General features: G+C 34.6%; 1 protein-coding gene across 1 annotated transcript; it reads left to right on the top strand.

Moving 5' to 3' along the window:
- Window positions 1–18,858: 18,858 nt before the first annotated feature.
- On the top strand, window positions 18,859–20,705 carry LOC110884251. The gene is made up of 4 exons (XM_022131937.2): window positions 18,859–19,098; window positions 19,753–19,844; window positions 19,972–20,093; window positions 20,438–20,705. Exons 1-4 carry the CDS (start codon window positions 18,918–18,920, stop codon window positions 20,538–20,540), a joined length of 498 nt encoding a protein of 165 aa, XP_021987629.1. The 5' UTR covers window positions 18,859–18,917; the 3' UTR covers window positions 20,541–20,705.
- Window positions 20,706–21,393: the final 688 nt, after the last annotated feature.

Genomic DNA, 21,393 nt, shown 5'->3' with positions numbered 1-21,393 from the left:
GCTTGTTAATAAAGTGATGGTTTTCACTATGTAGTCAAACAGGTCAAATCGATGCCATAGAAAGAATCATGAAAGTAGCAAATTGAAAGTCTAGTATGTTGTTAAGTGTTGGATTGCACTACTCTTATGGATTTAACTATGATACTTAAGGTTTGCGAATCCGGGTTTCAGATCAAACAATAGAAGTGAGTTGTAAATGTTGCTTGTAACGGAATGTTTGAATTCCGAGGAAAAGAGCTTTTAGTTCTAAGGGAACATAAAGCCATGAATGGCGTAATTACGCCAAGGTTATAAACCCGGGGAATTGGGTAATCATGCCTAAGAGTAATAAGAAACTAAAATGTGGCATAATGCAACTACGGTTAGTGGGTCGGATAATCAAAATAAGGAAATCGGGATTGAATCGCTGGTAACTCGGTTTCCGGGATGCGAAATTTACATGGTTAGGTCCGTAATTTTATTACGGACTTATAGGAAAAAGAATCGGTTAAAACGGACTAGCATGTAAAAAGTTATGATAGTTTAAAGTTGGAAAATGGTGAAATTCCGGAGTTGGGCAAAATTGCAGGATTTAAACCTGCACCTGCTGGAAAAGTGGTTCTTCCGCGCCACGCAGAAGATCCCATTTGGTTCCCCGCGACACGCGATTGCATGCGTGAGTTCTCCCGCGACACGCGGCAGAACCAATATTGGAAAATTATTATTTTTTTGTATATTTTGACGCATGATCTCGTTTATGCATTTCATTTGAATGTCAAAACTAACATTTTAACTGGTTTTGACTCTAGGTGATGACGGAAACTAATCGGATGTTGATCAAAGCCTGCTACCAAGAACCGAACACGCATTTTGAAAGCTTCCGCTTTAACTTAACTTTATTTAGACAAAGTTGTCGATGTAAACGACTGGTTACTCATGTTTGAATGCTTTATACTAGTCGATAGTTGACTAGTAAGTGTCATTTTGAAACAATAGTTTTACAGTTATGAAATTCCAGGTATTATATATATATATATATATATATATATAAATAATTAAGTATCTTTTATCATATAATAAAAAAATGTGAATGGGTGTTACATCTTTGCATTGACCACGCCCCGTGCTAAGCTGGGCACGCCCCCGTGGTGGGCGTGGAAGCTTCTACAGTTTTGTCTTTTGTGCAGGTCCCTGACCACGCCCTGTGTTCAGCTGGGCACGGCCCCGTGGTCAGTCTTCTGATTCCTTGTTTTACTTTGGGGATGCTGCCGAGGTGTCGGGCATGTCACGTTTATTCATTTTCTTTGTATTTATGTTAGTTTTGGGTGCTTATTTGCTCCTTTTGTTCGTTTAAGCTCATTTGGTCCTGTAAATTCAAAAGGAAGAAAGAAACACGCTTTTTCCAACATTAATACTAAAAAGGGTTAGTATTATGACTCATTTGATGTAATTTATATGTTGCATTTTGCACACATCACAAGTCGAACATGGTAAAATATATTTTTGTTACATTTTACAAACTGATTCTATGTATAAAATATCACATTACATATGTTATAGATCGTTCTTTGGTAAATATATATATTTTAAACAAAGCTGAGTTTTGACTTTCAATAAGGCTATACTTTGTTAACTACGTTGAGGTTTTGATCTCGTGTTTATCGTTAAGTTTGAATTGGGTTAATACACTAATACGTGTTGCATTGTGTATTTATTTAGGAACCCAGGACTTCAACCAGGAGGCGATAACTAAAAACCCTAATTCTGCAATGCGATTTATTCTCTTTTACTCAAATAATTTTCAAAACCCTTAAATGTTTTCCAAGTTGTATTTACAGTGATTAAGTCTTTGTATTATGAAATTATTGTCGGTATGTGGGGTTTTGTATACACTATTTGTTATGTGTCACTATTGGACAACGAATTAGTCAAATAATGATTATGACCACTGGTCACCGAAATGGGCGAGTGACAGATACTAATTAAAGTAATTTCTTTACTATTGGACAACGAGTTAGCCAATAGTAGATAAACAAATGTAAAAACTCTTAATGTTGTGATTATAATACTGTGTCTTTTTATACCATTGAATAAACTCACCAGTATTTTCCGCTGATAAAACGTTTTTAAAACGCGTTTTAGGTAATTCTATGTGAAGAAAAGAAAAAGTGCTTGGAGGCACTCAAGCTTAAATAAGCTTAAATAAGTGGCTATATAACCTGAATAAAACGTGTTTTTGTAAATTAAGGGTTTATCCCTGTGAAAATCCTTTATGTAAATACGGGTTCATCCCACACTTATGAAATGAAAACTACGGTGTTTGAAAACTTTGATATTTTCCTGACACCCAGTCCTGATGATATTTCCGCTACGATAAATTTTAATAAACACCGGTACCACTTGTATATGCTCACGGCTCCCGTCCATGGTAGGGTCGGGGATTGTGACAATTGCTAACATGCGTAAAACTAAAACCGAACTGCAAATCTCAATTGATGTGTTTTATGAACCTTATGAAGGCAAAAGGGATGTTAAAAGCTAAATTTGACATAAGTTTGTAGTGCCTTCACAAAATTGATTCTAAGTTTTGTAGTTAGTATAAAATCGATGTTATTATTATGTAGTCTCGTGGATTAGGTTTTAGGATGTTTAGTTATAAATTTATCGTTATATTAATGTAAAATCGATGATGATAAGTTTAATTACGATACTTTACGGACACAAGAGAGATTGTGACAGATAAAATAGTAGTCATTTTATAAATTTGAAAGTATGTATTCGTATTCATATATATATTAATGCGGCCTAAACAAAGATGTTGTTTTTGACATTTCTGAAACAATGATATATCAATTATAATTAACAGCTGGAATTTTATTTTAGTTAAGAAATTTTACACCCTTTCGTCATCCCGTGTATATTTAACTAATTTTAACACAGGCTTCGGTTCAATTAAAAACCACCATGAGTTGTGAAAACCATAAGAACTCCTACTTTCCATGCGAGTTGGGACACCATTTATTTGCTTTTGTTCATACACGAATTGCTTTTGTTAAGACGATCACTGAACGTCTACGATTGATAGCAAAGCCAATAATCATGAGAGCAAGTTCATGTTTATATATGAGTACATGTAATTTTACATGCAATAACATTAATTCACATCAAGCCAACATGTTGTAATAGTTTCTCCCCATTATAGTTGGTTTTTAGTCATGAACCAAAGATGTCCCTTCTAAGATTTTGGTTGTATATATTGAAATTGATCCACCACTACGCACAAAGATAGGACCTTAAGAGGTGGTTAGGAATATATGATAAGTCTTTCACGATATATTTATTTACGGCTTAATTAATTGATATCCATCTCAATGGATTAACATTCCCAACATATGAGGGAGATAAAAAAACAGTTGGAAAATAAACGAATTGGTATGAATTATCATTGATCCTCAAAACTAAAAGTGTGAACTAGAAGTTCAAAGGATTACTCAATTACAAAGATTAGCGAATTTATTACCAGACGCATTCACTGACCTTAAAAAGGTGACTATGTCACATATACCAACTGCTAATGCTCCAATTAAGATGGGTGTTCCAGAAGGACAACCACATGTTTGTAATGAGTCTATTGCACGTCTGAATCATGGTAGACTAGTCGATTCCAATAATAAAATTCCTCGAAAGTCAGAGCAACTAATTAAGATGGTCAAGTCGAGGTTTTATTAAAAAGGTCTCCTGAAGAGACATTAGACATGATGGTTCCAGAAGAACCTCAAGTACCTGAAATTAAAGAGATCTCATTAATTTGTATTATGTCTAAATATATATATATATGGAATCGAATTGAAATCGACATCGTTATACTTTTGTATTTAAAATAATGCTTGAAATAAGAAAATGATAAGGATAAAAAAATTTAAGATCTGCCTATGAGAAATAATTGGCCAAAAGCGAAAAGACGCGAATAAGGCATAGTTGAATTCTCTAATGAAATGGAAAGTTTTCGGATCAACAGTCCATACAACTGAAGTTGTGAAATATGTTGTATATAAATGGGTCTTTTATGCGAATTATGTGAAAATCAAATTGAGTGATATAAGGAAAAATTGGTGGCACAAGAATTTTCGCAAAGACCTATGATTGATTATGAGGATACGTATTCTCCAGTGGAGGATACATTGACTTTCTAATATGTTATTAGTCTGGTAATATAAAGAGAGAATTGATATTCTTCTTAGGAATGTTATGTATCACTTGATACTGAAAGTTTACATGTAAGTCCCGAAGAATTAAATTATGTAAGTCATGTAAAGTAAGTTCTCGAGAACAATGTGATCATTTATACATATTTGAATTTGAATAGGTTATGATTATTTTACATGTTGGATATAATTAGAACTCCCGATGAGTTTCAAAAGCAATTGAGTGCTTAAAATGTTAAATTGAAACATCTTAACGATGTAATACTTGTGCACCAAGAAACATACATAGAAAACTTGTACCCGGTGATTGTGATATCTAAATAAATAGGTGATTCATGACATGTTTGCATATGATATAGATATCTATGTGTTAAATGGGCAAATTTATGTAGCAAAATTACTGAAGAGTGAATGCACATGCATATTGGATAAGTTGGAAAGAATTCTCTTATGGATTGATAATGCTAGAAGCATTGATATAAAAAAAACCTCAAAAACGTACAATATGAAGTTGACAAAATACGTATGGACTAAAATAGTCAGGTCAAGTGTGTTGTACAACTCGAGATATTCGCATAAGGAGGGATACAAGTTTGATTAAATTAGTCATGTTTTCTCAACATTCTACTTTTAAAAAGTTCACTATAATCACTTTTTACAGTGATGATGTTTAGGCATCATCGAAAGAAACTGTCGAACTTTTAGAGGGAGAATTTTTGAGTGACCTTAACACATTGTAGTTATTGCTCGACCTGCAGTTCGAGTATATGTGTAATCAACCAAACTACATCTATAAGAGGTTGAAGTGTTTTACCATGGATAAAGCTTATCCTTTAAGTACGTTAAAGGTTATTCAGTTACCTAATATAGAAAATGACTATTATAGTCTCCTATGAAAGAAATTGAAATCTTTGGTCTAGAAGTACCATGGTTAAGTGCAATTGGTGCATTAGTATTTCTTGTTATCCATGCATGATTATAAATCTTTTATTTGAATTTATTGGCGTGATATAACATGTGTCAAGCAAAGAGACGCTGGATCGGTTAAAACAACTACTTCGATACATCTAAGGTATGTTAAATTATTTTACTAACCGATCAAAACAAGTTTGGTTAGCCTTGTTGATGCAGGAACTGTAACACAACACGATCGTTGATCTTGGGATACATATATATGAAAGGAGGTAGTAGAAGTCTGACCTGAACATCATACATCATTGCTTAGTCTAAAGAATTGCATGTTAGGAAATCAAGCAACAATTCATTGACTACTTTCACAGGCGATTGACATTGTCAATTAAAAGATACGTATTAAAATGAGGGGGTAATATATACGTTGCATTCTTTCTCCCTTCACTAAGTTTTCTGCTATCGGGTTTTCTTTGTAAGGTTTTTAACGATACAACAAATCCGATCCAGAAGTAGCAGGGGGAGAAAATACGCGCTGCACTCTTTTTCCCTTAGCTATGGTTTTATTCCACTGGGTTTTCCTAGCAAGGTTTTTAATGAGGCAGCATCACCGAGCATATTACAAGAATACTGTACTATTTCATCATGTGGACAGTCAAGTGGGAGTGCTATGAATATATCATTTATAGTGACTTTCCACATCCTTAACTTCTCATTTGTATTTACTCTTATGTTAATCTTGAGCCTATAAATAGAGGCTTTGTATTTCATACATATACATCCATACGAATGAGCTTCTTACATTATCCATTTTCTCTTTGTCTCTATAATCTCTATAATCCTAGTTAGGGCTGTAAACGAACCAAACGAACACGAACAAGGCAATGTTCATGTTCGTTCGTTAAGGAAATTAACATGTTCGCGAACTGTTCACGAACGCATACCGAACATAAGTTTATGTTCGTGTTCGTTCGTTAAGGAAATTCAGTTGTTCACGAACAGTTCGTGAACACTGGTCTTGAACACAAACAAACGCAAGCAAATAAAAACGAAGTAAACGAACATTTAACTTGAAAATAAAAGATAAAAACATTGTTATCCTTAAACATTGAATATAAGTAGTTAAATATAACCATTAAATGATAAATCAAAACACAAGAAGTCTAACACACCACCAAACGACGAATTAAGTTTAACTAAATTAGACATAATTATCTCAAAAAATATCTTTAAATGTCTAAATTTTAGCTAACTTGGAAAAAATAGGGTTTCAAGTTTTCAATATGTTTTGATAAAAAAAGTTTATTATTTATTATTTTTTAACATAATCAAACGAACACGAACGAACGTAACCGAACATATTACTGAACGTTCACGAACGCAGTCGAACGAACGATACATGTGTTCATGTTCGTTCGCTAAGCTAACCGAACAAAAAAAATTTGTTCGTGTTCGTTTGTTAAGCTAATCGAACGAACATAAACGAACTTCCCGCCAAGCGGTTCACGAACTGTTCGCTGAACGTTTGGTTCGTTTACAACCCTAATCCTAGTTCATATGTTTATATACTTTATATATTGTTGCTATTAGGCCGTTGTTACACATCATATTAAACTTTTTTTTTTAAATCATTATATTAAACTGTTTTAAAACAATAATACTAATAATAAAAAAGTAAATAAATTGTTTTTAGTTGTGAATTACTCATGTTTTATTTGTTTGTTGTGAGATATCAAGAAGTCGGGGAAATGATTTCACCTACCACTTGAGTTATGGTGGCCATTTTCAACAAATATAAATCGTAGCTTTCTGGTTTCCACAATAAATAAAAGTTAAAAACAAGTGGGCCTTTCACGTTTTGTCCGCTAATAAGAAATATCTTCTTCTTTTAGATGTAATAGAGCTTTTATATAATATAGCTTACTTTATTTAGAGGTTTTTCACTAAATGATTTTTTTTTTTTGAAGGTTTTAAGTTTGATCTTTACTAAATGTAAATTCTATAAATATGGATGAGTATCATCAGGAAGGATTCGAACTTGAGAAGAGGGTTTAAAAGCTTATTCTCGCTCCTTTGGAGTAAGCTGGATACTGGTCGATCTACTGTTAAAAAAGAAAGTTGTAATTAAGCTTTTAAATTAGCAATAAATAATAAACACATAAAAAATCCAATATTTTAAAATTGTATCTAGAATGACTGGAAAAGTGAAAATTAGGCCAGATATAATTTGATCATTATGAACAATCCAAAATCCTTGTAGACAAAGCTAATCATAAATTCCCAACCATGAGGTGAATGAAATCCTATGTATAAATCAGTTAACTAACAGAAGAGAAAATGTTTTTATTGTGTCACTTAAGTTATATAAGAATTCATGGACCCTAGAGTTAAGAATAACAAATTCTTATTACTCAAAATAGAATAACACTTAATATAATGTACATATTATATTTTTCGAGAAGATACGACCCTCGTTTTGTATCTTGATTAGTTGCAATGTTTCTTTGTGAATTCCTATACGAAGGTTTTGTAGATATGTCTCTGAGTATTCTTTGATCATTTCCTCTAAGAAGAGGAAAATCTTAAACAATCAATTTAATATCATTTTAATTAAATAATTTATATAAATGAAACAATATTGAAACTTATTATTATTACTTAGTGATATTTTTTTGTAACTATTTACTATTATAGGTTAAACTTGAAAATAATAACCATTAAATTTACTATTATAGGTTAAGCTTGAAAATAATAACCATTAAATACTAACCAAGATTTATATATATATATATATATATATATATATATATATATATATATATATATATATATATTCATTTAAGTCACTTGGGTCACTTAAATTTAAAAAGTTCATAAAAATTCCACACGGAAAAAATATATAGAGTTAAGTGGTTTTGTATTTTTAAAAAAGCTAAGTGGTAAAAGAACTACTTGGCTACCGTTAGTCTGTTATGTGATATATTCTCCTAAATTACAAGTAATTTATCAACAAGTATATAAAGTTAATTTTATCATCTTACATATAGTTGTAGGCGTATTAAAAAAAAACTATTTTCTTCTATTAATTTTTAATAGAATTTAATGTTAATTTTATTTTCTTTGTTAAAGCTCGTATTACTTAAGTTATGATTTTGTTTTTCTTCAAAAAATAATGCTTTGTCGTATGTAAATGTAATCTTGGTGGACAATTGACTTTTACTTGACGAACTGATGGCTGTGAAAATCAAATAAAAAAGTCCAATATCATGTCACAGGTAGAAACGAACAAATTTATTGTGGGCTGTTGGTGGTTAGTTTGATGAGATACGGATTATACTTTATTTATTTATTTATTTATTATTATTATTATATTTATTATATTATATTATATTATAGCAAAAAAATGCTAGTATATAGGTACACCACCCAGTCGTTATACTAGATGTATAGAACACAAAAAGTCATACTACGCACATGTCAAGGCCTATCACACACAAGGCATCAACATCTTAGACACGTGACCACTATAAAGACTTCCAACATTCGAAGTCCTACAATGCCGCGTTAATCAACCGACTACATCCATCAGGGGACTCCATGATACCCACTAACCTCATACCTAATAGGCATGACACAACCCGCCAACTAAATCCGTCCCGGTTTACAACTTATAACCCTATCAGTTTACCGGAACCTTAAAAGTACTGACTCTTCATAAAATGCTAAAGTATATTCACTTTCGTATAAACTCGTAGTTTAATGAAAACACGTAGCACATGTAAACGCAAGTATGCTAACTCCAAAACATGTAAATGGGGGGTTATAACTCACCTTATCTTCACCTACACCGTTGTTTCAATCAATGCGCTTGTATAACCGTTAAGCACCCAATTGAAAGTCACCTCGCATTCTATGAATTACCACAAAATAATCTCATCATCTCATCATCAACTCAACTACCCAAAGACCTCAAACTGCAAGCTTGGTTCAAACCCCAACATCCGGTACCATACATACGTCCAAACATGTAAAAACGCCCAAAATAACGCTGCAGAAAAACGTCCCCAAACGTCGTCCCTGATAATGGAATAAAAAGTTCCACGGATTCATACCTTTGTGTAGATACCATCCATAATCGATGCGGGTAGCATCCTAGAGTACTAGCGCGAGTAGAGTCTAGATATGCTCATAACTCAGCCATACGAACTCTGATTCAAGCGACCTATAACCCAACTTGTAACTGTACACCTACAAGGGTCCACCCAAATTGACTCGTTATCGGGGACACATAACGTCTCAACCAAGACCTACTTCTAAGATCTTGTGACAGACTTTCAGTCAGTGCTGGACACTCTAATACTTCACGCATATTAAACACCAAACTGACCACATCAGTAGTTACACATTTAACCACTAGTTCGTCTATATGCATGCAAAAAGTCACATAAGGTGGGAACATAACGCACAATTCGACCACAACACCAAGACGCGATAAAGATGCATCGTCGTCAAAAGACAACGACTGTCACACCCCCAAAATCCACCTGCGGAGTATCACCGCTTGGGAGCGTGACTGACCAGGATCAAGCCACCAATCATATTGAACATGCATTTAATATTAAGTAAAATAAATGAAAACCATCCATTCAATACAAAAGGTGATCAAACAAATCATCGTTTCAAAATGTAGCGGAAGCATAGTAAATAAACCAGTAGTAGCTAACAGTTTCAAGTGTCATAATAGTTTAACAGAAAAGTCACGATCCTTGTCCACAACGACCCGCTTCTCCAGTGCAAGCTCCAGGTACCTAACGATCTGCAAGGCATGTAACAGAATGATCAACAAACTAGTTGAGCGAGTTCACAGAAAGTAAATGCGTAATAGTAAGTTCGTTTGTAACAGGTGGCTCTACCGGGCCGATTGTATGTTCTATTGGTGGTGGTGTTCCACGTTACTGTGTGGTGGTGTTCCACGTTACTGTGTGGTGGTGTTCCACGTTACTGTGTGGTGGTGTTCCACGTTACTGTGTGGTGGTGTTCCACGTTACTGTGTGGTGGTGTTCCACGTTACTGTGTGGTGGTGTTCCACGTTACTGTGTGGTGGTGTTCCACGTTACTGTGTGGTGGTGTTCCACGTTACTGTGTGGTGGTGTTCCACGTTACTGTGTGGTGGTGTTCCACGTTACTGTGTGGTGGTGTTCCACGTTGTATAACCACTAGACTACTCGTAACTATAGGTATCCTTCACAACCGAGGATAGTAAAGTGGTAGTCTAGGCATAGTGTCAATAATGTATCTAATCAACCTTTCAATCCCATTCCCAACACCCCGGGAACCCCATGCCTTGGTAAGAGTGTGAACTCACCTTGGTTTGCTCGGTATGCTAGATTATGCACTCACAAGTAATTAGTCACGTCCTATTGTATGCACGTATAACAAATCAGTTCATGTTCGCACTGATACGCATGCAATTTAATGTTCACATAACAGTCAGTTTGCATAACGGCACAACACGTATTACTTCACGTATACAAATGTTAACGTTCATCAAGCATGGCATGCCAAATAAATCAAACATATAATTCCATCTTTCAAAGTACATTCATAACCAAGCATCTTTCGATCCACCCTTATCTTTCGACACATTAGTTATCTCAGTTATCTTTCGGACCGAAGGTTATGTTTCGAACCTATTGTCATCTTTCGATCACACACATATCTTTCGGTCAACATGTATCTTTCGGTCAACAGATATCTTTCGGTCACAACTATGTTTCGACTACAAGCATCTTTCGACAATAACTATGTTTCGAGTAGACAAGTATCTTTCGACATAAGCAGTTACGTTTTCATAATCAGTTACGCTTATTCAAAGTTTCCAATTTTATCCGTGTTTATCAACTAACACAATTTCAAGTATTCTGTCACCTAAAAATCGATCAAACAGGGATTTTTATAATAAACTTTATGAACCCTAATTTACCCACATGAACAATAACAATAACAATATTCAATCATATTATGTCCCGGTTCCAATAACAATAATATATATCCGAATTGCATGATAAAACAACCGATCCCCAAACACCTTATCACTAACCATCATCACGACAGAATCGATTAGCATACAAGTCCGATTAACATCCATATCCACTTAACATACATAACCGGTTATCATATCAACAACATATTGTAAGACGATCGATAAATCATGAAATCATATTTATTAAACACTAACCGGAAATGAAAACAAGGGAAATGATCAGCAAGAAGTCTCCGTAGGTTTGTGGTTGCCGTCACAAGTAGAGGTGTTCTAGGGTTTTTAGAAAAATCCCTACTGATTTCATGCATTCACTAATATAACCGTATCATCGGAATGGGCCAAGCCCATTAAAATGACTGGGCCGAAGGATATGTTTCGAGACCCCTTTGATCCGAAAGATGATCTTTCGGATCGAAGGATATGTTTCGTGATCCTTCGATCCTAGGGCCATGTTTCGTGAACATCCTTCGGAGGTTGGACATCCTTCGAAGGTTGTTTGTGATGTAATGTGTTTCACACTAACTAGTTTACACATTTTACAAGTTTCACCATATAGCAAACAACTATGCACAATCAAACAATCAAACGTATACAATTTCATGGCAGCCAAATGTGCAAATAAATAACTAGTCAATACATGATCGTGTAATACATATGAAATCGAATCTTGGAAATTCGAGTTGTCACAACGACCTACCTCTTTAGACACATGGTCTCCTCAATACAACTGTTCTCTACATCTCTGGATACAATGCCATAGTGTGGGAGTCAATAGTTAGGTGTCGTTGTCACTACCCAAAACATATCATACCATATGTATGAGTTAGTTGTTACGTACGTTGTCACTACTCACCAAATAACATAACATTAGGATCAACTATTACATATCGTCGTTACTGTCCACATCTCTAGACGCATTATCGTCTCGACATACTGCTTAGGCTCATGTCATTTCGACGAAACAATCACCTACATTTTTAAGATCGCAAGGATGCTCCTTATCACACACACAGTTATCTAGACACATAGTAGCCTATAAGCCCATTTACATCACACAATCGTGGAATATCCACGAGACTCGTCTAATAACAACTCGCTCGCCCTTTATTGTAAAAGGACATACACGGACTCAAACACACATATGCACATGTCAAGGTACTTGTGGATCGTGGTTAATGGCATTCGTGATTAGACTTATTGTTATGTTCAGATGTTTTTGTCTTGTCTGTTGTATACATTTAAGTTGTTTTAATTGAGTTTTCTGTTGCGTTAATTTGAGAACACATATAGTCTTTTGAACTATTCGTTTGATGATGTCCAATTGTAAGGTGACAGGTTTGGGACTTTACAAGCTGTTATCAGAGTTGTAGTTTAAGAGATATGGGCATCCCTAACTTCCTAAACTTAAATTCTGAGTGGGACCAAAATAACAAATGCCACCATGAGTAACCGTGAGCCAAGAGGTATGCTTTACGAGTTACATGTGTGTAATTAAATTCTTTACTTGAATGTGGTGATTGTTATGTGTGCAAGGTAGAATACTAGTGTGCCCATGTTGGGAACCGTTTAGAACAAATGCAATAACTTACACAGCTGATCACACTTGATCAATGTTGTTGGCATTCTATTGTTACTTTCCATGTTCTAAATGATGACACAAAATGATTATGCGGATGTTCTATCTTGACATTGGGTCAAATGTGTAGGTAGCCATAGAAAGGGAAGAGGTATAAGTGGTGCTAGAGTTCTTGTTACGGAACCAGTTGATAAGAAACAAGATAAGCTTATTGATGCTATTCTGGAAAAGTTCCAGCAGGACGCGAAAGAGGTTATCTAGTAACACTTGGGGGAGGGAACAATTGTGGAATCCCCTACTCAAGTGGTGTATCACATGGAGCTATTAGCAAATAAGTGAACTAGGAGATGAGAACTGTGGGAGCAGTGCGGACTTGACCTAAGGGTGTGACTTAGCACAGCCGAGTGGTCTACTTGTTGAGCCTATCAGGTGAGTTCTGCCTGAGGAGAGTGGTGACGATGAGGAAGAACCAGAGTATGATCTGGGAAAGGGACCATCAGGGAGATGCACCAAGTGTACCTTGATGACGAGTTTGATGTTTTTGTGTGACTTGGTGATTTTAGATTTTTATTATATTGGCTTTAATCCTGTTTGGACGAGATTTCAATTGAGATTGAGACGTTAGTTTAATGAAATTGCATGTGTTTTGATGATCTAGTGTTGGTATAGGGCTTGGTTGTTATTGAGTCCCATGTGTTGTTATGTGATTACATAGTGGTGTATTGTGTGGTGTGACTTTGTTTTAAATTCGTCTAATATGTGTTGTAGACTTGTAATAGTTTATACTTAACTAATATGTAGGATATACTTGTCATGTTGATAGGGGTTGAATACGAGGTATTGTGATGTGTTAGTGCACATATTTATCTGTTGGTAGTTGGGTATAGACATAAGGGTGTTTTGTTAATACAAGTGGTCTTGTGAGTGTGCCGTGTGGGAGTGTTATGTTTTCTGGCGGCCGTAGATTCCAGCAACGACGTCAGGTTCTGTTGTGTTCAAAACAGAATTAATTAATTATTGACTACTAATTTTAATTAATAACCTAGCATGAATATTAAGACGAACTAAACTGGGTTGAAATCAGATGAGGAAAGGCAACTACCAAGGTGTAGGATCCTACTAGTAAACTCGCACACTCTCGTAATTGGATATTGGGTTTTAACAATTTATCTAAGAATATGTCTAATAAGGGTTTGCTAAGACACACTAGATCTCATCCCTGTCTCACTAATGCTACCCGACAATCCCAAACTAGGTGTTAAGATATAATGGTTTTATGCTTTCGGTTCACCTCTCGGTCTCACATACTAATATGCTAAGGTACCCATGAACATATCTATCTATCACAGTTTTAACTTTAATTGCTAGGATCTAAAGGCTACGGCCTACTAGTATGGATCTCTTCCCAGTCTTACCAAAACCTGTATACTAAAGAACTAGACAAACCAATACCCTATCTCCTCTCGATCTTAAGGTAACAGAAAACTTGTTTAAGCTAAGATAATACTCGTTCCTAGGGTTTTCTAAGACAATAAACCACAAGCAAGTTCACGAACACAAAGTAAGCGAATAGCACACAAACTTTAATCAACTAATACAAATCAACCAATAAAAGAATCATGCGAAACGATTATTTAACCATAGCCAAACAAAGCACACATACGTGATAAAACCGAATAATAAATAAATCGTTTACCAAAATATTAAATAAAAACCAGATAATATCCAAACCCGAAAACAGTACGAGTCTAACTAGTTTTCACCATGAGCCTAGGTAGTTTAAGAAAATCTAGCCACTCATGGTGAATAAAAACGAATCAACAAAGTCCATTAAAATTAAATACACCATGTTCAATAAACGAAAAACTAAGTTAAACTTTGTTTTCTAACCGATTGCAATTATATCTTCACAAATCTTCGTTCTGAAGCTTCGTCTTCCAATTCTTCTCCGTATGATCGTTCAACATAAGTCCGTAGATATACCATAGGTATTGCATATGTCTTTTTGGGTACTATAATGGGGTCTTATGAATGTATTAATATCGATCCAAAGTGCAATATGTGTTGTATATGGTATCAAATACATGTTTCACGATCTGGGCCCTTTTCTCTTTTCTTTTTTGTCTTATGCTATGTATATGTATGATTGTATGGCATGTATATTGTATTCATTGGGCAGTGTATATATACATGTTCGGCTGCTTTGTTTAATGTATATAATACGGATGATAGGGGCTTGTGTATTTGAGTTGAGCTCAAATTCAATTCTTTCAAGGCATAGGCTTCAGGTGATTCGCTAAGGACCAGACCTAGGCCTGTAAACGAACCGAACGTCATGAACTGTTCGTGAACTTGTTCGGCGGGAAGTTCGTTTATGTTTGTTTATTTAATAAACGAACGAACACGAACAAAATATTTTGTTCGTTTAATTAAATGAACAAACATGAACACACCTTGTGTTCGTTCATTTATGTTCGTGAACGTTCGTTTATGTTTGTGAACGTTCGTTTATTTACGTTCGCTTATGTTCGTTTAAATTTAGTAAATACATAAATAGTTATATTTATATAAATATTAGGTTTTCTAACTACTTATATAAATATAACTAATTAGTAATTGAGCTTTTTAGTAATAAAAAATAAAATTTTAAAATTTTCTTAGATCGTAACTGATCATTTATAAAAAGACTACTTAATTTTAGTATCTATGAACCTTAATTTAGATGTGTTTTCGGATGAACTGTAATATATTAAACTTGTTTGTTTGTGTTCCCTAATGTTAAATTGTATTTGTTTATATCTGTTCAATTACGTTCATTTGTGTTCAGTTATTTTTGTTTATGTTTTTTTTCAAATATGTTTGGTTAAATTTTTCATGTTTATGTTCGTTTGTGTTCGTTTATGTTCGTGAACCGTTCGTTTAGGCTTTAAACGAACGAACATAAACGAACACGAACATGCCCGATTTCTTAATGAACAAACACGAACAAAAAAATGTATTCAGTTATAGGTTCCTGTTCGTGTTCGTGTTCGGTTAAAGTTAAATGAACAAACACGAACATGCCTTCGTTCAGTTCATTTACAGGCACAGACCCACATGCCTCATGATACACTAACCCCTATAATCCATATTATAGGGGGTGTGTATATATAGACACTTGCCTTGGACCTTGAAACCCTTTATTTCATGAACACATTATAGGGGGTGTGTATGTATAGACACTTTCCTTGAACCTTGAAACCATTTATTTCATGAACACAAGTTGCACTAGCAACATATTTTGAATTATGACATATAACCTATAGACACAATAGATCACTAGAAGAACCTTTGTTCCTTAACAATCAAGCTATTGAAACAAAAACAAAAAAGTACGACGTTTCTTGATAGGTTGGGCTTGGATTTATGTTTTGGATCTTATTAGTTATTAAGTGTGATTGGTGACCTAAAGAAAAAGAGCCCAAAAATGGAGCCGAAAAGATAAGGGATTTGAGACAAGTTGGGTTAGTGGGACACTAACTCAAACGACTAGTGTCTTTACCAAGACGATAAAAAGGAACCAAAACCATCATCAACCCTCTTCTCTTCTTTATATCCCCAATTGCAATCCTACTTTTAGCCTCCAACAAGCATCTTTTAGTCACTTTCCTTATCCTATTTCTTCGATATCTTCATCTTCTTTATGAAGATGAAAAAAACTCAAGTTCCTCATGTTATAATAGAAATTAGTGGGTGAAACCTACGCATTACGACGTGGTGTTAAAATTTTTAAGACTCACCAATGGGGTGATGGTCAATTGGCAAAGGTAAATCCTAAGCCTTTAAACATTTGGGTTTGAGAGGGAGAGGTCTTGGGTTCAAGTCCCGCAGACGACAAGAATTAAAAAAAAAATTGCCGTTCAAAAAAATATATTTGTAAGACTCAATTTTGACGACTTGTACATTAGTATTCATACCACAAAAAAATTCATGTCAAAACATTGGTAAATATAAATGTCGCAGCAACAAATCCTGAATTTTATAGAACATCATATTTTAAAGGTTGTAAGAGGAAAAAAATTGTAAAAGAAACGGAACCTTCGAGGAACTTTGACAACTTGCACGTCTATGCTTCGAGGACTTGTACATTATCACGCACAACTCGTTTTGAATAAAATTTATACAAAACGTAGATAAAAGTAAGCATGCCGCAACAGTATATTAAGAATTTTTATAAAACGTCATATTTATAAGAAAAAAAAAGTTATGAGTGAGCCACATGTAAAATTTGACTGGATGATATAGAGGTAAAAGAATAGGGTTTAACTGGTAAGTTTACTTAAAGTTGAGTGGACTATGTTGTAACTCTTGAGGGGACATATTGTAACGTTAATAAGCTCACGCTCAAAAGACTTGTTTATATGTGTGCTTAAAATATTTGTACATAACGATTTGATATTGTGAACAGAGAATTGTGTGTTTGTAGTTTGTACCGACATAAAAATTACTATACATATATCCATATAGGATGAGGTTCAAATAAGAAATAATTGTTGCGGGTAAATGACCCTGGTTTTTTTTATGGATTTAATACGTTCTTATTATAATTGAGAGAACCCATGTAATTAATGGTAAAAAAATACTAGCCTTTTTAACCTAATAATGAATATACACTTGTTTTTAGTTGTAGATTAGGACATCACATACAATACAACGATCTATAACTAGTTTGATACATTCTATTTTATTAAAAAAAATTAAAATCTTATGAGATTACTAAAAAACAGTTGTGGAAAATGGAATCACACCTCTCATACATGAAAACGGTATGAAAATGACGTGACACTTTCACGTCTGTTTCGTCAGGACCGTTCCTACGTTTTCGGAAGCCATAAGCAAACTACAAAGGTGGGGCCCTCTGAATTGGTATAAAGAAAACATCCGTTTTGCTTTCTTCCTTCTAAGTCTCATTCACAAGCACCATATCAAAATTCAAAGTATCAATTGGGGATTTGGGAGAAAACATTGATTAAATAAATCGCAATATATAGAGATTACTATAAAAATAGCCATTAACCAACTTGGATTATCCTTGCGACACCACTAATTTCCCATAATTCACCTCTAATTTTTGCCCAATTGGTGACACCATTGAGCGGAACAGGCATGTGCGACGTTACAGTTAGTGAGTATGACTATGATGGCCTAATTTAAATACAAATTGCATATTACTTGGAGTTGGAATTGAGCCTCTTTAATTTTAAAATTGATTCTTTAAGGCCTTGCAATAAATATATTTTTTGTTTTATTTAGAGTTAGGGCATGTTTGGCTAAGCTTTTTGAAACAACTTATTGACTTATTGGCTTTTTGAAAAGTCATAAGATCTAAATGATGTTTGGCAATGAGGGAGTATGTGAGGAGAAAAAGCTAACAAGTCAATAAGTCATTCCATCCTCACTTTTCCAAAAAGCCAATAAGTCAATAAACTGTTTCAAAAAGCTTAGCCAAACATGCCTTTAATTACATAGTTAGTACATGTGGTTTGCACAAAGTAACATACTTATATACTAATAGTTTAAAATCACATTCTAGGGTATTAACTTTTCATTTTGTAACGTTTGAAGGTATTAACGTTATTTGTAGGTTTAAAATCACATTCTATTAGTACCTAAGTATTTTATTTTGTGCAAACCACATGGACTAACTATGTTAATACCCTAGAAGTTAATACCTCCAAACGTTACAAAATGAAAAGTTAATACCCTATAAGGTGATTTTAAACTATTAGTACCTAATTATGTTATTTTCTGCAAATCACAGGGACTAACTATGTAATTAACTCTTTTATTTATTTGGGTCTAATAGAGTAATACACATATAATATATAAAAAATTTTAAAAATTTGGTGCCTTGGTGGCCTCTGTTTTTGTCAAGGCCCTAGATTTAAAAGCCTGGTTTTCTTGAAGTGAGGAAATTGAAACCACACCCATGCTCTAATCACTTTTTTTTGAAAGAAAATGGTGACTTTTTTTATTGAAAAATAAATATCTTTTAATATTCGAAAACTAATTTATTATCTTTTTGCATGTATCAAACTTAATTACCGGCCGAATCGGTTCCCTACGTCCCACTTGTTCATCTATATAAACTGGCTTTCTGAAATGCAATGCAACAACTTTAACTGTACACCACACCACACCACACAGTACACACAGAACTACAACAATGGCGGCATCGACCAAACCGGTTATGATCGTGGGAGTCGACGAGAGCGAGCACAGTTTTTACGCTCTGGAATGGACACTGGATCACTTCTTAGTTCCCTCTGCACCAAATCCTCCCTTTAACCTCATTATTGTTCACTCCAAACCTATTCCGGTTTCTTCCATGGGCTTCACCGTTCCAGGTAATCAAACTTATCCTTTTAGAGTAAATGAGCGAAGCACGAGCTCATTTTTTAACGTAAGAGGCTTGAGCTCGTGCCTGACTCATTTAAAGGTCTGTTTATAAAGCTCGAGCTTGGTCGTGGCTATTTAATTGTTTTTGAATCATATAGTTTTTAAATTATTTATACACGTAATTATAATTTTATGTACACTATAATAAATATTCTTTAATTGTTTTATCATAATTTTATATATAGAATATATATATATATATATATATATATATATATTAAATAAATATAACTAATAGCTAGCTAGCGAGTCAGCTCGACATGTGAAGCTCGGACTCGAGCTCTTTTGTTAAATGAACCTTGATCAGTGGCGCAGCTTAGTGGGAACTGGGGTCCCCCCCTTCAATTATTTTGCCTAAGTATTTATACAATATATAAATTGGGTCCCTGTCTTTCCCGCCCCCGAAACTTTTGGTCAAGCTCCGCCACTGACCTTGATAAAAGCTCGGGCGTGAGCTTAAACTCGTTTAAGCTCGGCTCGATTTGTTTTATCACAAGCCAATCTCTGGTACTCGGGAGCGGTTTGGTTTGTTTACACCCCTATCGGCTATGATCTTCTTCGCCGGCCCTATGAAATCAGTTGCATATTTTGTGAAATTACAGGTGTGGATATTATGTCACATGTGGATGCGGATCTGAAGAAGATTGCTAATCGGGTTGTGGAAAAGGCGAAGGAGCTTTGTGTTTCAAAATCGGTTTGTAATATCGGCTTATGTAATCCGTATTTATGATGAAATTGGGGGAACTTAGATTGATTTTAGTAGGTTTTGGATTCATTTGGTTATCAGACTTAGAAATATTGTGATCTGTGTGTATATTCAGGTGACTGATGCAACAATAGAGATTGTGGAAGGTGATGCTAGAAATGTTTTATGTGATGCTGTTGAGAGGCACCATGCTACCATATTGGCTGTTGGTAGCCATGGTCATGGAGCAATTAAGAGGTAATAACATACATACAAGTGTTTAAGTGGTTTTTCATAGTTATAATTGGTTATGTAATATAAAAACTGACAAAACCACATGTTGCAATTGTATATAGTGCTTTAAATGTGATACATAAGACCGTTACGTAACTGTACCATATTTTCTCTACCACTATTTAGATTATATTATAGAAACTATGTACAAGTACATCATGCGGTTTTCGTAGTTTTCAACATATTACTAATTTCCAAATGAACAAGCATCATGTGTATTGGAACATACAAAAGAAGTACATTAGTATTTTATGCAACAATCACTCTAAATCTTTCGATTAACATTGTTGTCGAAATGCTATTTGTAGGGCGGTTTTGGGAAGTGTAAGCGATTACGTTAGCCACCATGCTCACTGCACCGTGATGATCGTAAAGAAGCCAAAAGGCAAACACGAAGGCGCACATCATTAGTGGTTGATCGTTTGCTATGAAAACTCGACACTTGTTGAACTTCCTTCGTCTATGTAACTTCATATTGTAATTTGTGTGTTTTGTTTTAAACAAATAAATGGCTCATAAGCATCTTTGTATTTCCACAATGACTGAAGGAATTGAAATATTCTTAATTTTTGGGTACCCCAACTTGTTTGAACTAAGATTCGCTATAGTTGTGACACAAGTAAAAGGAAGACTAAACCTTTTACAAGAACAAGATGCTAAAGCAACTCAAGAAAACCACATACCAAACCAAAACGCAATCTTGGCGTTAAGATACTAAAGTAGAGAATATGTAACAACTTGCTTGATGCACAAGCTCGCACGTGTTCTAAGAACCGAATAATTTGGTTGGTGTGTTAGAATAAAATGTGAAGTTAGTGAAAAGTGTAATCTTTATGAGAATCTAGTATAACATATGAATAATTGATTGTGTTATCTTTCTGGTTTGCTTAGCAATGGTGGTAGTTTAGTTCCTTCACAATTTGGTTCCAATCAGGCAAGCCCTGTGTAAAAACACAACATTTTTAATTAGAATTTAGCAGTTTGACCACCAAAAGGAGCCTTGTTTGTTTTCTTCGAAAACTGTAGCGGCTGAAGAATGCTTCATGTTGAACACCTCCTCGTTACGTCTAATCCATAACCTGCATAAAGTCATAAGAAAAATGGCATACACGACTCGTTTCTTTTTCTCCGCTATAACCGAACTTTGACAACGAGACAGAATTTGAGCAACCGAAGAGAACACTCCCGGGGCAGGAACTTTCACCCAAACACAGACCATCCACCAAATCATCCTACACCGCCACTACCACTTAGCCATATGGGC

The sequence above is a fragment of the Helianthus annuus genome, chromosome 10 (genome assembly GCF_002127325.2).
Source record: "Helianthus annuus cultivar XRQ/B chromosome 10, HanXRQr2.0-SUNRISE, whole genome shotgun sequence".
NCBI classification, from domain to species: Eukaryota; Viridiplantae; Streptophyta; class Magnoliopsida; order Asterales; family Asteraceae; genus Helianthus; species Helianthus annuus.
This window is presented reverse-complemented; position numbering and strand designations above follow the sequence as displayed.

Bases quoted from the DNA above. Each gene is read 5' to 3' on its own strand.
- LOC110884251 (XM_022131937.2), top strand. From the start codon at position 18,918: ATGGCGGCATCGACCAAACCGGTTATGATCGTGGGAGTCGACGAGAGC. The intron at 19,099-19,752 runs GTAATCAAACTT...GTGAAATTACAG, and splicing joins CATGGGCTTCACCGTTCCAG to GTGTGGATATTATGTCACAT. The intron at 19,845-19,971 runs GTTTGTAATATC...GTGTATATTCAG, and splicing joins AGCTTTGTGTTTCAAAATCG to GTGACTGATGCAACAATAGA.